The sequence below is a fragment of the Argentina silus genome (assembly GCF_951799395.1).
Source record: "Argentina silus genome assembly, chromosome: 21".
Lineage (NCBI taxonomy): Eukaryota > Metazoa > Chordata > Actinopteri > Argentiniformes > Argentinidae > Argentina > Argentina silus.
This window is the reverse complement of record NC_139675.1, coordinates 11,763,645-11,778,714: the sequence shown is the minus strand read 5'-3', so window position 1 is coordinate 11,778,714 and position 15,070 is coordinate 11,763,645. Positions and strand designations below refer to the sequence as shown.

General features: G+C 50.9%; 1 protein-coding gene across 1 annotated transcript in view; it reads right to left on the bottom strand.

The window, feature by feature from the left end:
- sorbs2a (sorbin and SH3 domain containing 2a) overlaps window positions 1–15,070 on the bottom strand; it is a 58,581-nt gene that overhangs the window by 13,893 nt on the left and 29,618 nt on the right. The window contains exons 7-17 of the mRNA XM_083693196.1: window positions 13,417–13,908; window positions 12,460–12,577; window positions 11,431–11,606; window positions 9,888–9,954; window positions 8,556–8,606; window positions 8,256–8,454; window positions 8,005–8,119; window positions 5,186–5,257; window positions 3,217–3,273; window positions 2,018–2,070; window positions 618–796 (exon numbers count right to left, since the gene is read on the bottom strand). Coding sequence (XP_083549322.1) covers window positions 618–796; window positions 2,018–2,070; window positions 3,217–3,273; window positions 5,186–5,257; window positions 8,005–8,119; window positions 8,256–8,454; window positions 8,556–8,606; window positions 9,888–9,954; window positions 11,431–11,606; window positions 12,460–12,577; window positions 13,417–13,908 — 1,579 coding nt within the window. The remainder of the gene's footprint in view (window positions 1–617; window positions 797–2,017; window positions 2,071–3,216; window positions 3,274–5,185; window positions 5,258–8,004; window positions 8,120–8,255; window positions 8,455–8,555; window positions 8,607–9,887; window positions 9,955–11,430; window positions 11,607–12,459; window positions 12,578–13,416; window positions 13,909–15,070) is intronic.

Below are 15,070 nucleotides of genomic sequence, written 5' to 3'. Positions count from 1 at the left end.
CATCAGATACAGAACAGATACAGGAACAGGAACAGCACTGCTCCTATGACCCCGCGCTCTGCTCCAATCTCAACAGTCCTTTCTCGATTCCCTCCAATCCCCTTCTCTCCTCGTCTCCTTCCACAAAACACATTGGAGGAGAAGGGGTCAGAGGGGAGAAACCCCCCAAACCTTCTCCTCCAATGAGTTTTGAGGAGAAGAGGAGGGAGGGGTCGAGGGGGGGGGGGGATTTGGCTTATCACTGTGAAGAGAGATATAAGCTGTAAACTCAAATGTATTTTCAGATGTAACACTCTGGCAATATTAGCTCACATTACGTCCCGGTTCACAGTGTCAACAAACGCTGTGGGGACCGTATTGCGTAAATATCTGCTCTCTGACCTGGAAGAGCCCCTCAGGATAGCGTGACAGGAGATGTCACTGTGTGTAACTGGGTGTACTGTATGTGTGTGTGTGTGTGTGTGTGTGTGTGTGTGCACGTGTGTGTGTGCGTGTGCGTGTGCATGTGTGTGAGTGTGCGTGTGTCTGTGTGTGTACGTGCGTGTGTGTGCGTGTGTGCGTGTGCGTGTGTACGTGCGTGTGTGTGTGTGTGTGTGTGTGCGTGTGTGTGCGTGTACCTTTGCCTTTAGACGGTGATGTAGGTGAAGAGTGAACAGTAGGTTTCCTCAGTGTGCTGGCTCTGTAGGGCTCCAGTGATTTAGGAGAGGCCTGGGTACCGCTGTGCTGCTCTGATTGGGCGTTGGGCTGACTGACAGATGGCTCTGACTTCCTCCTCTTTCTGTAGTCACTGGCAGCACTGGGGACACAAGGACACTCGATTTATTCATTTCATCCGTCTTTGACCAGATAGGACTGTAGATTGTTCTTTTTTTTTTTGTTGCAGAAAAGACCTTAAGCAGAAATCGCAGAGGAGAAAGACCGGTCATTTACGGTCACGATTATGTTGTTATGTAAGCAACAATACCAGACGGGGACAAAATAAACAGAGGAACAGACGGTTCCTCTGGGGGTTTTGCATGTATAATGTATAAGATCTTCAATGAATACAGTAGCTAGGCTTGTCAAAATTGGATGAGTTTCACAGAAAATCTTTCCCCATCATCACCCAAAATATAAATGTTTAACTCCAATGTTTCGGGTTAGGGTTACATAGCAGCAAAAAATGAGGGATTGTGTCTTTCCAAAAAAGCGGAATGAACAAAGCTCATGCATGAGACTTATCATGACTAATCAACACCGTTATCGTCCATCCAGTAGCCTAGGCGGAGGGGATTCAAAGGAAGACATTGTGGGTCGCTGCTTTTGTTCATGCTATTGAGATAGCCTTCAACCTCCCGACCTCCTACGGCCAAACAAACACCCTCCTCCGTGTCACTCCCATGAATGACATGGCTTATTCATAACATCCCCCCGTTGGCCCGCCCCCATTCACCCAGGACAAACAGGACGGAATAAGTGTGGCCTTGGTGAAAGGGAGAGGGGGAAGAGAGAGAGAGAGAGAGAGAGAGAGAGAGAGAGAGAGAGAGAGAGAGGGAGGAGGGCAGAATGAATAGGATTGAGGGCTAATTTATGCAGGGGGGTAGGGGGGGTTTGAGGAGGCAGCCACACACACACACACACACACACACACACAGACGCACACACTTGTCCTCATCCACCACAACACAGGGGTGAAAACAGAGCTATGTAGCCAGAGAATGAGTGTCCTTGGAAAGAAGAGAGAGCAGGAGGGAGGAGAAGAAGGAGGGAGGGGGGGGGGGAGACAGACAGACAGAAGGAAAGGGAGAGAAAGAGTTTGGGGGGGGGTGACCCGATGCGACCACAAGACCTACCGCTGGTGTGAAAGAAAGAAAGAAAGAAAGAAAGAAAGAAAGAAAGAGAAAAGCAAGAGGGCGAAAGCGAGGGAGTAAAAGAGAATAAAAGAGATGGAGAGAGAGAGAGAGAGAAAGAGAGAGAGAGAGAGAGAGAAAGAGAGAGAGAGAGAGAGAAAGAGAGAGAGAGAAAGGCCTGGGCTTACCTCGCCGGTCGGTCCGGAGCCCTGTCGGTCGGCGGGCCGATGAACAGGGACGTCTGAAAGACAGCAGACAACAAAAGAGGAGAGGAAGAGTGAGCGTCGCGCGAACAAAGGCTGGAGGAGGCGCCGCACGCCGTGCTCAGCTCACACACCGCCGCCGCGACCACCGCCACGCCGCGCTCTAAACACTCCCCCTGCCCCAGCAGCCTCGGCAAAGGTGGGTTCCACATGCCGCACCTCGAGCCCTAGAGGACGGGGGGGGACGGGGGATGGGGGGGCCGAGCGGCAATCACCGTGACGACGAACTTTGACCCCGCGTGTGTCTGTGTGTGTGTGTGTGTGTGTGTGTTGTCTTGAGGTCTCTTCAGCGAAGGAGAGAGGCAGAGTGAAGGACCAAGGGGGAGAATGAGGCACTGCTCTCTCAGATTCAGAAGCCAGACGTTCCCCTGGAAAACCTGGAGCGGACTCGCAGGATCGGCTCCATCGTGGTAACAAAGCAACGCAGCCCCACAGGCCTATCGCACGCATTACAGACCTGACGGTGCTAACCTCGGGCTCAGCAGCAACCTTTCCCAGACCTATGTTAGTCCAGTGGATGTCCTATCTTGACAATCACCACACACACACACACACACACACACCGTATACAGTGTATTCAAATGAATATGAGGCTTGTTGAAAGAGGAGTTTGTTGAGAGACGGAAACTAGATCAGGACGATGAGAGTCTCAGATCTTTGTCATTCGTCATCCTTGTCCCACACCATTTTCTAATCATAGCTACAACAGAAACGTACTCGAAAGCAACCGCGAGCGTGAGTTGTCTGAAGACACAGAGTAAAGAGACACACATGGATTATTCCGGCAACATCACAGTCAAAAGATGGCTATGGTTAATGGCACATGACTGATAGGATGTAGAAAAGATGAGGTTATATGAAAAGGCCCTACTATGGGACACAGCAAGAGAGCCTTGTCTTTCAGACAGGGTCAAAATATTGATTTATTATCATTATATGATATAATAGTGTCTTATTCTTTCTAAAGATAGACTTTTCGAGTGTCTGTAACAAATGCTGCTGACCACACTGCACGCTAGCATGACAGAGTTAGCGGTTCAGAAATCTCAGATTAGCAATGTTAGCAAACGTTTTCCCACCATAAACTCATCATTCCCCCAATGCTGATTAAGAAATGTGTTTACCTCGATGAGTCGCCGAGCGGAGATGTCTGGATTATAATCCAGCCGTTTTTTAGGAGGCTTGAGGCCCCAAGCAGCAGTGAGGAGGAGGAGGAGGAGGAGGAGGAGGAAGAGGAGGAAGAGGAGGAGGTGAAGATGAGGTGGAGGAGGAGAGGCAGTGGTGGCGTCATGGGGAGAAAAAACAAGAGATGTGTGGAGAGATTGACATCAGTTAGAGAAACAGAGGAACTGGAGATGGACGAGTTTACCCACACACACACACACACACACACACTCACGCAAAACACACACCACACACACACACAAGCGCACCCCTGCGCGCGCATGCACACACACACTACTTAATTCAGACAATGACTGTATTGTGTAGCAAATATTCTGTACATATTCACACTTACCCACATAATACTGTATCACTATGGCTACGCATAATAGCAAACCCATCACCACAAAGGAACACACACACACACACACACACACACACACACACACACACACACACACACACACACACACACACACACACACAGACACACACAGACACACACCTACACAGACACACCTACACAGACTAACACACACACACACACACACACACACACACACACACACACACACACACACACACACACACACACACACACACACACACACCTACACAGACTAACACACATTCACAGACACATGCAGATTGTGAGAGCAGGAGGCAGGAAGCACAGTGAAGAGGCATTTCTAGACAGGTAGAGTTGTGGCATCAGGACCAGTTTTAGTGTTGATTTAGTGGTGCTGAACATTAGTGACAACATTCCTTTTCAAAACTAACCTCAAATCCTGAACACAAAGACGTTTTTTTTTTGTTTCGTAAAATATGTCTTCTCTTTGACATGGTGAAAGATACTGCCAGAAATATATTGTTTCAAGAGGCTTATTCGGTGGGGTGCAACATGGAGAACATTGCAGATAGACATGTAACATATAGATTGGACACAATCCCCTGTTTCAACATGGAGGAGAGTCATGTCTGTTCTAGGCACTACATTTCTATCTGAACATTCAGAATAAGCCCCGGGGGTTCGAGCCCCGTCAATAGCATGCACTTTTGCCCCTAGGCACTGATCTCATGTCGGTTTGGTGATTTCCCCCCATAATGGTGATAAATAGGATTTGGGCAGGGGAAGCTGATCCTAAATCTGTGCTGAAGGGGCAACATCGACCTAGAGCCACTGGCATACAGTTACCACGTCATTCCAGCAGAGGGCGCTATTCTCTGAGAAATTGTCCACACCGCGATTCAAGTCAACAACTCCACTGAGACCAAGTGACAAACTGACAGACATACAGACAGAGAGACAGACAAGCTAGCAAACAGAAACCACACTGCTATGACACAGAAGAGGAACCAGGAGAACTGAGCAGAAGAGTACTCACATGATATTCTTACATCTTAAGAATTTTAATACGCTGTTTTTATTGATCATTTTCTTCTGCACAGTTCTGCTGGCCATTTTGCAACAGCTCATCAAAAGCAATAGAAACACACTGCAAAAGAACCTGCATTTTGTCAAAGATTTGCCATTTTTGACAAACATTCATGGAACACCATGCAGGGGGGAAGAGTTTTCTGGTTTTAGGATGTTTCGGGGTAAACAAGACCAATCAATGTTCAAATCGGGACTTCAACCTTCTCTGTCTTTTAGTTTTGCAGTGCTTCAGCGTTCAATTTTGTTTGAAAAGCCACTAACGCTAAACCAACCAACCAATCAACCAACCAACCAACCAACCAACCAACCAACATACCCAATGCAGAGACAGGTCACACAGGGGGGCTACAGGAGAGATAACAGACCACAGCATGCCAAAGCAACTACAGACCCAAACCCCACCCAGCCTAGTGAGTGGGACACAGCATGGTGGGTGGGTTGGAGGGGGGGGGGTGCCTAAGAGAGGGTTGGGGGGGTGGGTCCTCACTTACCGGACGCCCGAACTCCAACTCGGAAAAGAACTTATACCAAGGCTCGTTCTCTAAATCTATGTCATCGGGGTTTAACTCAAAGGTCTGGAGAGAGGGGAGAGCGACAGAGAGAGAGAGAGAGAGAGAGAGAGGGAGAGAAAGAGGAGAGACAGAGAGAGTGAAAGGAGAGAGAAAGAAGAGAGCAGGTGGGAGAGAAAGCACATAGAGAGAGAGATATGGAACTCATGGTTAGGATAGGACACACAGAGCGCTGCTGCAAGGGTTGATGGGAGAAAAGTGAGTCCAAAATGGAAAATTTAGGGGACAAAAGCAGTAACACAGACAACCAAACATACAGACACACACACACACACACACACACACACACACACAATATTCTATTGTGGAATACCCCTTTTTGAACGTATGGATTTTACAATTGACTTTCAAATGACTCAACTTTGTGCTGACAAGACAAGAACATCGGTCTATAAAAAGGCTTTGGGTTGAGAGATTGTTGAGCAAACTTGTGTAAAAAGTGTATTTTGCAGAATACTCATAAAGACCCGTAATTCAGTCTCAAAGGCATCAAGCCAGAGTTGAGGAGGCTTGGACAATACTGCTCTACTGCCAATAGGGGGCAGTGAAGCCCTATACAATTAGTCCCACACAGCACTTTTTATGTTGTGTGGTTTACACAGTTTATTTGGGCACTATCTTGCTAGACTCCGACTTTAAATGTGCAGTAACTTTACCCCCTTGGAGCAAAACACAGCATACGTGAACAGCACAACTCTCTCCATTCTCTTCTTCACGACAGAGCTCAGTACACTGAGTTCGAGAACACCACCTACACAACAAAATGAGTCCTGGGGCTCACTCCTCCTCACTCACTCTCTCACTCACTCACTCACATCTCGATGGGCTTCACTGTGGACCTTTAGGCACAATCTCCAAAGTCTCTCCTGGATTCCTCGCGCCCTCTCTCCTCACCCTCTTCTCAAAACGTATTGGAGACGAAGGTTCCTTTCTTCTCCTCCATTTTGAGAAGGAGGCGAGGAGAGAGGACGTGAGGGACCAAGGAGATACTTTTGAGATTCAGCCTTATGGTGGAGCTGAGTGGTGATTCACTGCAATGCTTCGGCAGACTAACCTGCCCCCTGTGCCTATTGGGAAATGTAGTTTATTCGCTGCTGGGGAAGACTGCCCACTTTGTGCTTTGGTTACTCTCAGGGGGAGCGGTGAATCACACTCTTCATCACGCACGCACGCACATACACACACAAACTGCAAGTCCAAAATCTTGTGTGGTGCTAAACTCGAAATCTGAGTTTTAAATGCTAAAATATTCTATTCGTTATTCATGAACTCACAGTGATTTTGTATTCATTTTCTATTCAAGGTGAAGAGACGCTTAAGAGCAGAACCCAGGAGGAGGTCATGAGGCTCACTATTCCTTCTATCTATTCAAACAGGCAGATCACATCGGAAGGAGAAAGAAAGAGGGAGCGTTGGAGAGATAAAGAACGACGTCGAGTTGAATGAGAGGAGCTCCACCTGCGTTACAGACTCATCGCTATTTGTCCTTTCCCCAGGCCTGCCTCTGACTCTGCCTCTGCCTCTGACTCTGCCTCTGACTCTGACTCTGCCTCTGACTCTGCCTCTGACTCTGACTCTGCCTCTGCCTCTGCCTCTGTCTCTGCCTCTGCCTCTGCCTCTGTCTCTGACTCTGCCTCTGCCTCTGCCTCTGCCTCTGCCTCTGCCTCTGCCTCTGACTCTGACTGCCTCTGCCTCTGACTGCCTCTGCCTCTGCCTGGGTCTCGACTCCACTGATCTGACTCACACATTAGACAACCCTGGAGAAGCTGTCTACACACATCACCCTGACCAACGTCCTACAGTCCACAACAGTTAACCTTCCTATCTATTGTTCCAACACCCGCCCAACCCCCCCATCCTCCTCCTCTCCATCCCTCTATATCCACACCTTATCTTATCTCCCTCTCTCTCTCTCTCTCTCTCTCTCTCTCCTTCCTCTCTTGCCTCCATGGAGCAAACAATCAATACAATGAGCATATGAGAGACTGACATCCACCATAGGACATCTTCGCCTTTCGGCTCTTCTAAAAAGGTTCTAAAATGGGCGCTGCTCTACTGGGTTTGAAGGCTTTTCTATGTCTTTGTTTGTGAGCATAGGAATGGTAAGAAAAAAATGTATACTATTTTCAAAAAGGATGTATATTATCTGTTATATTATCTGTCAGCAAATACACATAAGAGTACATACAAAATACATATATTCAGTTTCATGACTCCTACCATGATAAAAATTCAGACAAAATCATATAGGTTCACCAACAGTCCTTCTGCATGGTTACCAATCAAAAGTCCATTACCTTTCTATAAATACACCTTCCAGGGTTTATTCACCCCCGGGGGTATGGAGAGTCATACCATTATATAACGGCATTTCCTACTTAACATTAACAAGCACACTAGCCAACAATAGCAGCAGAGTCAAGACCACTGTAGCTGAACACAGAAAGACCAAGTGGCCCCTAGAGACTGCTCTGATCAGTTCTACATTTCCCCCAATGCAGAGATGGGGTTGATCCTAGATCAGTGCTTAAGGGCCATCTTCTACCCAGTGTGTAGGGGTACCTATAAATTGATTATGGGTAATGTAGTTTTTAATGGCTTTTCAGAGTGTTGGGAGGGGGGGGGCGGAGTCAAACAGGCCATAAAGTGATTATGGGCAATGTAGTTTTTAATGGCTTTGAAATGTGACAATGTAGTACAGTGTTATAGAAGAGTGAGAGGAGAGAGTAAAGAGTACTCACCGGCCTCTCATGCTCCAGGATGGACGATTTCCCCGGCTCGTACTCAAAGATACTCCTGGGCTCAGCGCGGTACTTCCTAGTGTCCACCTTGCTGTCAGAAGGGCCCCACTCGTTACTGGGGGGGGAGAGAGGGGGAGACAATGGGAGTGAATGGGACAGAAGGAGGGAGCTTCACATAAAAAAAAAATTACAGTCCATAAAACCCATGTTCTCGTTCTACCGGCTAGACCAGACGGTTTTGGGTGTCTTACGCGTCGTGCGGTTCTTTCTCCTGGTCTCGTGCCCGCAGCTGGAGGAGAGAGGGCATGGGTGGGGGTGGCGGGGGCACGGGGGAGGGCGAGGGGTCTCGGAACCCGCCGTTGTCTGACGGGCTCCTGGCCAGGGGCCGGTAGGTGTGTGTCCGCGGGGGAGGGTGGGCCATGGTGGGGTTGCTGGGGGGGCCGTAGGTGTCTGTGGAGGCAGATGGTTCCATTGCTTAGGATTCTCTGAGCGACCAACCGATAGCGGCTGTGAGTGTCGTCTTATTCCAGGGACGCTGGAGAGTCTCTTACCGTTGTTTATGACGGCGTACGTTGCGTTGTAGGTGTCTGCATAGTCATCATCTGTAGAAACGCAGAGGAGAGATAAGGAGAGTGTAGGACACACAGACACACACTAACACGCACACACACTAACACACACACGCTCGCGCACACACACACACACGCACACATCCACACACACGCACGCACACACACACGCACACATCCACACACACGCACGCACGCACGCACACATACACACACGCACACACGCAAACACGCACACACACACACACTCACACACACACACACACTGCTGAGTGCAGCCCTTCCTCTACCTTCCCGTGTGTGACTTTCTCACTCTCTACTTTCAACGCAGCAGAAATATTCTGCCCATCTCAGGGAAAGCACCAGTGATGTAAGGCTCTGCAGGCTGTCAGCCAATCAGCACAAGGAATACTGAAGCTCACTGAAGATGGGCCGAGGGGGGGGATAAGGGACTATATTTTCATGTTACAGACATAAAATATGCTCGATTTCTCTACTGTGTGTGTGTGTGTGTGTGTGTGTGTGTTACTGTTCAAGGACAGTCTGGGCCACGGAGAGGAAACAAGGCTAGTATTGACTATGTGATTTAGTGAAGCCCACACAGACTGAACAGAGTTCCCAGAGCCTCTCTCTGTCCATTAGCCCTCCTCCCACTCACCACACACACACACACACACACACACACACACACACACACACACACACACACACACACACACACACACATATACACACACTCTTACTCACTCTCTCTCTCTTTCTCTCCTGCTCCCTCTCTCACACTCTCTCTCTCTCATACACATTCTCACACTCTCTTATACACACACACACACTCTTATACACACACACACTCGTATACACACACACTCTTATACACACACACACACACACTCTTATACACACACACTCTCTTATACACACACACACTCTTATACACACACACTCTTATACACACACACACACACACACACTCTTATACACACACACTCTCTTATACACACACACTCTCTTACACACACACACACACTCTCTTATACACACACACTCTTATACACACACACACACTCGCTTATACACACACACACACACACACACACATTCTCTTATACACACACACACACACTCTCTTATACACACACACACTCTCTTATACACACACACACTCTCTTATGTGCACACACTCTCTTATACGCACACACACACCACTAATCACCCCAGATGGAAGACCGATCTCCCCCTCCGGCAGTGAGTGACAGAGCACACACGCTGTGAGGACAGGTCTCACATCTCACCACACACTGTAGGCGCCCTTACCTGCTTTATGAACCATGTGGATCTGCTTAAACATGGTCTTGTACCAGTCCTTGGGCCTGTCCACCGTCTGCCGACACAGATAAACAACAGCACGCAAACAATCAGTCAGTCTCCCGTCAGTCAAACGGTGGATACAAACGCGTACCCCTGAGGATTCGTTGTGCTGCTGTGCGTTTCTGAGGCGAGCGTTTCAATGTCCTCGGCGGTGATGTTCTGCGTAGAGTACGACACCGTGGGGGGAGGGAAGGAGAGGCAGACAGATAGAAAGACTGGAAGCAACGACGAAAGAGACAGAACGCACGCCCACGCAGGAACACACACATGTACCCACACACACACACACACACACTGACAGAGATACATTTGGTGACAAAGTGTAATGTGTGTGCGTAATGTGTGTGCGCACGCATGTGTGAGAGAGAGAAATGGAGAGAGAGAGAGAATCTGAGAGAATGAGAGAGAGAGAGAGAGAGAGAGGCAGAGAAACAAAAGAGACATGTGACAGTATAAAAATGTGCATCCACATCCACGTGCAAGTGTGTGTTTGTTTGTTTGACACGCAAACTCTTGACTCTAAAAGGAGGCATCGACTGGCAGAGAGCGTTCGGCAGTTGGCCAGTCAATATCATTGACCACAGCGGCTGGGCAGCAAAGTGGTCCTTTTCAGTCCAGAGAATGTGTGTGTGTGTGTGCGTGTGTGACCAGACAGCCCTGGCCTGACCACCACAAAGTGCCAATCTCACCCACCAACGCCATGGTTACCAACGAGAGAGGCCAGAAAAATGTTCTCAATGTGTCCACAACACAGCGCATCTGTGTCTTTCTTTCTTTCAGTCTCCCTCTCTTTCTCTCTCTCTCTCCCTACCTCCCACCCTTCTCTCTCTCTCTCTCTCTCTCTCTCTCTCTCTGCCTGTACCCATGCTCTTCATAGCCACTCTACAAGCCAAGGACAAGAGCCTGAAGTACTTTTCTACTCTGGGAAACAGACAGACAGGTACTCAAACACACACAGATGTGTACCACACACGCACGCACGCACACTTGCTCACACAGCCGAGGATGACAACATTGCCTGCAGTACATAACCAGGGCTTTGACTATGCTCCTAATTAGAGAGAGAGAGAGAGAAAGCAGAGAGAGAGAGAGGGAGAGAGAGAGAGGGAGAGACAGACAGAGAGAGAGAAAGAGAGCAGAGAGAAAGAGAGAGAGAGAGCGGGAGAGAGAGCAGAGAGGGATGGAAAGGGAGCGTTCTGTATAAGGGGCCTAAAGCTGCTGACAACTCAAAGGCATTCCTCCTCCTCCTCCTCCTACTCCTCCTCCCCAGGCTCACTTATCAGACAGGAGACACAGAAACAGGACTAATCAGGCCAAACATTACATTCCACACACACATAACAACAACAACAACAACAACAACACAGCAAGACTTTGGGTCAGAATACGCGTGTGTGTGTGTGTGTGTGTGTGCGTGTGTGTGTGTGTGTGCGTGAGCGAGCGAGCATGTGTGTGTGTGTGTGTGTGTGTAGAGAGCCTCTCTCCTCACCGTGCGGATGGCGATGGGGATGCCCGATTCGTCCACGGGTCCGATGCCCTCGTAGTGCGGCGCCTTGATGACGGACACCCTCTTCTCCTCCTCGGAGAAGCGGGCGATGGGCACCGTGCTGCTCACGCTGGCGTGGCCCGACACCACCGACTCACGCATCACCGACTCGCTGCCCTCTGTAAGGGGCAAATGAGGGGCGGGGATGAGTGTGTGTGTGAGCAGAAGGGGGCGGGCGTGGAGGGGGGAGGGGTGTGTGTGTGTGTGTGTGTGAGTGAAGAGAAAGAGGAGGGGTGTGTGTGTGTATGAATGAAGAGAGAGGGAAGAGAGAGGGTAGGGATGAGTGTGTGTGTGAGTGAAGGGGGGAAGCGAGGGGAGGGGGCGGGGGGTGGCAGATTTGCTCACCCAGGTAAAAAAGGGAATCTGTTCTCAACGGCACTCGCGAAGCACAGGTTTAAATAAAAATGAATAAAAAAAAAGAAACAAGCTTATCTAATCTATCCCTGTGAACGGAGCTGCAACAACTTCATACGTTATCACTTTTTTATTTATTTATAAACAACTCTGTGTTCGAGTTGTGCGCCGCAAAGCATATTCCCGCTTTTGCCTACGTTCCATCTTCCATTGTGCTCCGCGATCGATCGCTTCTGTCTGCCTTTAATGGCTATGAATACATCATCATCCTGGTACAGTAGATCTCAGATCCGTCCCTGTCCTCTAACGAGACAAGTGCATTAAAAAGCCGATTGTCTTGTTGGCGATGGAAATCTATTTTGTTTTGGAGCTGATGAGAGGAGAAAATATGTGTGGAGTAAATCACCGGCACAACGGTGGGTTTATTAATTGGAGCGTGAATAAGCAGAAGGGGGTGCGGTTTATGTGGGGGCGTGGGGGGGGGGGGGGGCGGAGCCTTTTAAAGAGAGTGATTGGTTAATGGTACTGGACCATGTGTAGTAATTGAGTGCACTTTCTCCCTCCACTCCGCACGAGACACACACACACACATACGCACAGACACACGCACACACTCACCTGCACTCCTGCTCAGCATGTGTATCCCGGGGCTGAGGCAGGCGGGGAGAGGGGGGTAGGCCGGGGGGGACAGGGGCCTCGGAGGGAGTCCTGCACTCCCATTCATAGCCATCTGACCCTGAGAGAGAGAGAGAGACACACACACACACACACGTCACACCCAAACCTAGCGAATTCGTACAATAATAGCACCGTGACTAAATCAGTTATACAAATCAAAGAATCTGTGATAAGAATCAGTTGCTGTTTTTGTCAATGAGTAAGAATCAAACGGTGATATCAATCAGTTCTAAAAATGTGCTTCTCTTATGAGGAGTGTCTGTGTCTTTGAATTCATGCCGTTTCGGGGGAGACAGGGAGAGAATAAACAGGTTAGTGAGGGAGAGAAACACACACACACACACACACACACACACACACACACACACATACAACAGTTGAGTCGGTGAACACACACACAGACAAGGTTCACACCGAACAGGTTACCACACTGTAGGTCAACCAATAAACAAGACTTGTTACAAACACACATTTCATTATGGGTTAGAGACACACAGTAGGTTAAACATACCAGACAGATTCACATAGAAAACCACAAATCTGTCACAATCACAGCATTAAAACATTCACGGATGTTGGACTTCACAGACGTTGCAAAGAAGCCGAGCTGCACAACAATTACAGTCCCAAAAGCTGACAGATAAGACAGAGGCGTGGGGGGGGCAGGATCAGTGGAGGCAGAAATCGGAGGACGGGCACACAGTGTTTGATACTTTTCCTCATTCCATTCCATGCGTTACAAGGAGCCTCTCCTCTGATGTCTGCCTCCACTGCCAGCCTCCCCCGATTGAGCGGGTGAGAGTTTGGGGGGGGGGGGGGGGTGTTAGATATAACACAAGCCTCCTTGGTGTAGCCGTAGAGAAGGGGGTTGGGGGTGGGGGGGTGGGGGATAGTTACGTTAGTGCCGCTGGCAGCCGTGGTGGAGGTTAGCTGTGCCGCTGCGTCGCCGGGGCCGGCGGTGGACGCGGCCGAGGTGGAGACGGAGGCGTGGCTGAGCGTGGGCGAGGGCGTGGCCGAGGCCCCGGGGGAGTCCAGGCTGCAGATCTGCAGCTCCTCCAGGAGGCCCGCCGTGGACGACGAGTAGTGGCTGAGGGCCGACACCGTCACCGGGGAGGCCGAGGGCGAGAAGGAGCCCCCGGCGACGCGGCCGCCACCACCACCGCCGCCGCCGCCGCCGCTAACCGCGCTAGCACCGCTAACCGTGCTCGCGCCCATCCCTCCGACCAGGGCGAGTCCCATCCCGCTCGTTCTGTCAACGCCCCGGTCCAGAGGCGCGTAGGGGGTGGGGGAGAGGGTCTTGGGCATCAGGCCCGCCAGGTAGTCGAGGGAGTCGGCGCTGTGGCGGTGGTAGGGAGAACGTCGCGCCATGGGGTCAGGGGAGGGGGGGCCCTGGTAGGGGAAGGGAAGGGGAGCGGGTGGGGTTGGGGGCAGGGGGTGGGGGGGAGGGTGAGATGACAGTTTAGAGGGTGTCGCACCACCGCCCGGTGGCCACATGAGAAACAGAGTGAGAGGCAAGTGAACGCTGCGTTATTGTGCGACAGCTCAGGATGCAGGCTGGTTATCTTTCTCTGTGAAGGTGACAGATTGAATTAGTGTGTCCCAGACAGCGGAGACTGTGAAAGATTGTGATTGTGAGCTATAGAACAACCGTTAACATGTCCTTTTATGCTCACACACACACGCACACGGGTACGGACACACGCACACACACACACACACACACACACGGCCAATCAATGTATTAGTCTGATTGGTTGTGTTGGATCAAATCACAGTGCTGTTCAGAGAGGAGCATTTCAGTGGAGATGTGGTCAGAAACACGGTTCTAATCTGAGTCTGGGAGTCAGTTACTGTATGTACCACTGGTCGCGGTGGAACCGGGGGGGGGGGGGTCTTCCTCTCCTTTCCAGCGGCCGAAGCCAGGGCAGCCGTCGGGGCAGCGGCCGGGGTCTCGGGTTCGGGCGTAGGGGTCGGGGGTTTGGGGGTCTCTGGAGGCTCTGGGCTACGGGGGGTCATCTGGACCGAGAGGGAGGCGGTGCGGGTCGAGGGTTGGGGGGCGCTGGAGTCCCGACGGGGGGGAGGGGGTGGGGGGCAGGAGGAGGCGGGGGAGGCTGGGGTTGGGATCTCTGGGGGCTGGGGGCCGGGGAGGGGGTTGGGTCCGGGGGGAAGGTGAGAGGGGGGGTCGGGGATGGTGAGGGGGGTGAGTTTGAGGGAGGATACCTTCCGTTGGGCCTGAGAGAGGGTGGTGGTGGTGGTGATGCTAGCGCTGCTCCTGTTGGCGGCGTCATTGGGGGGGGAGAGGGGCCGGTTGACTACGGAGGGCTCCGCCTCGGGGTCGGGTGGGGGGGCGGAAGCGGAGGCAGCGGTATTGGTACTGCTCTCTGAGTAGGAGAAGGAGGAGGCGCTACTGAGGGTGAAGGACTCCTTGAGACGCGTCTCGTCGTTAAGGGGGAGGGACAGGGAGAGGGAGGAGAGCCCCCCAGGGATGAGGGTACCAGCCAGGGCAGTGAGGGAGCTGTAGGAGGGGGGGTCACAACCGCCGAAGGGAAGG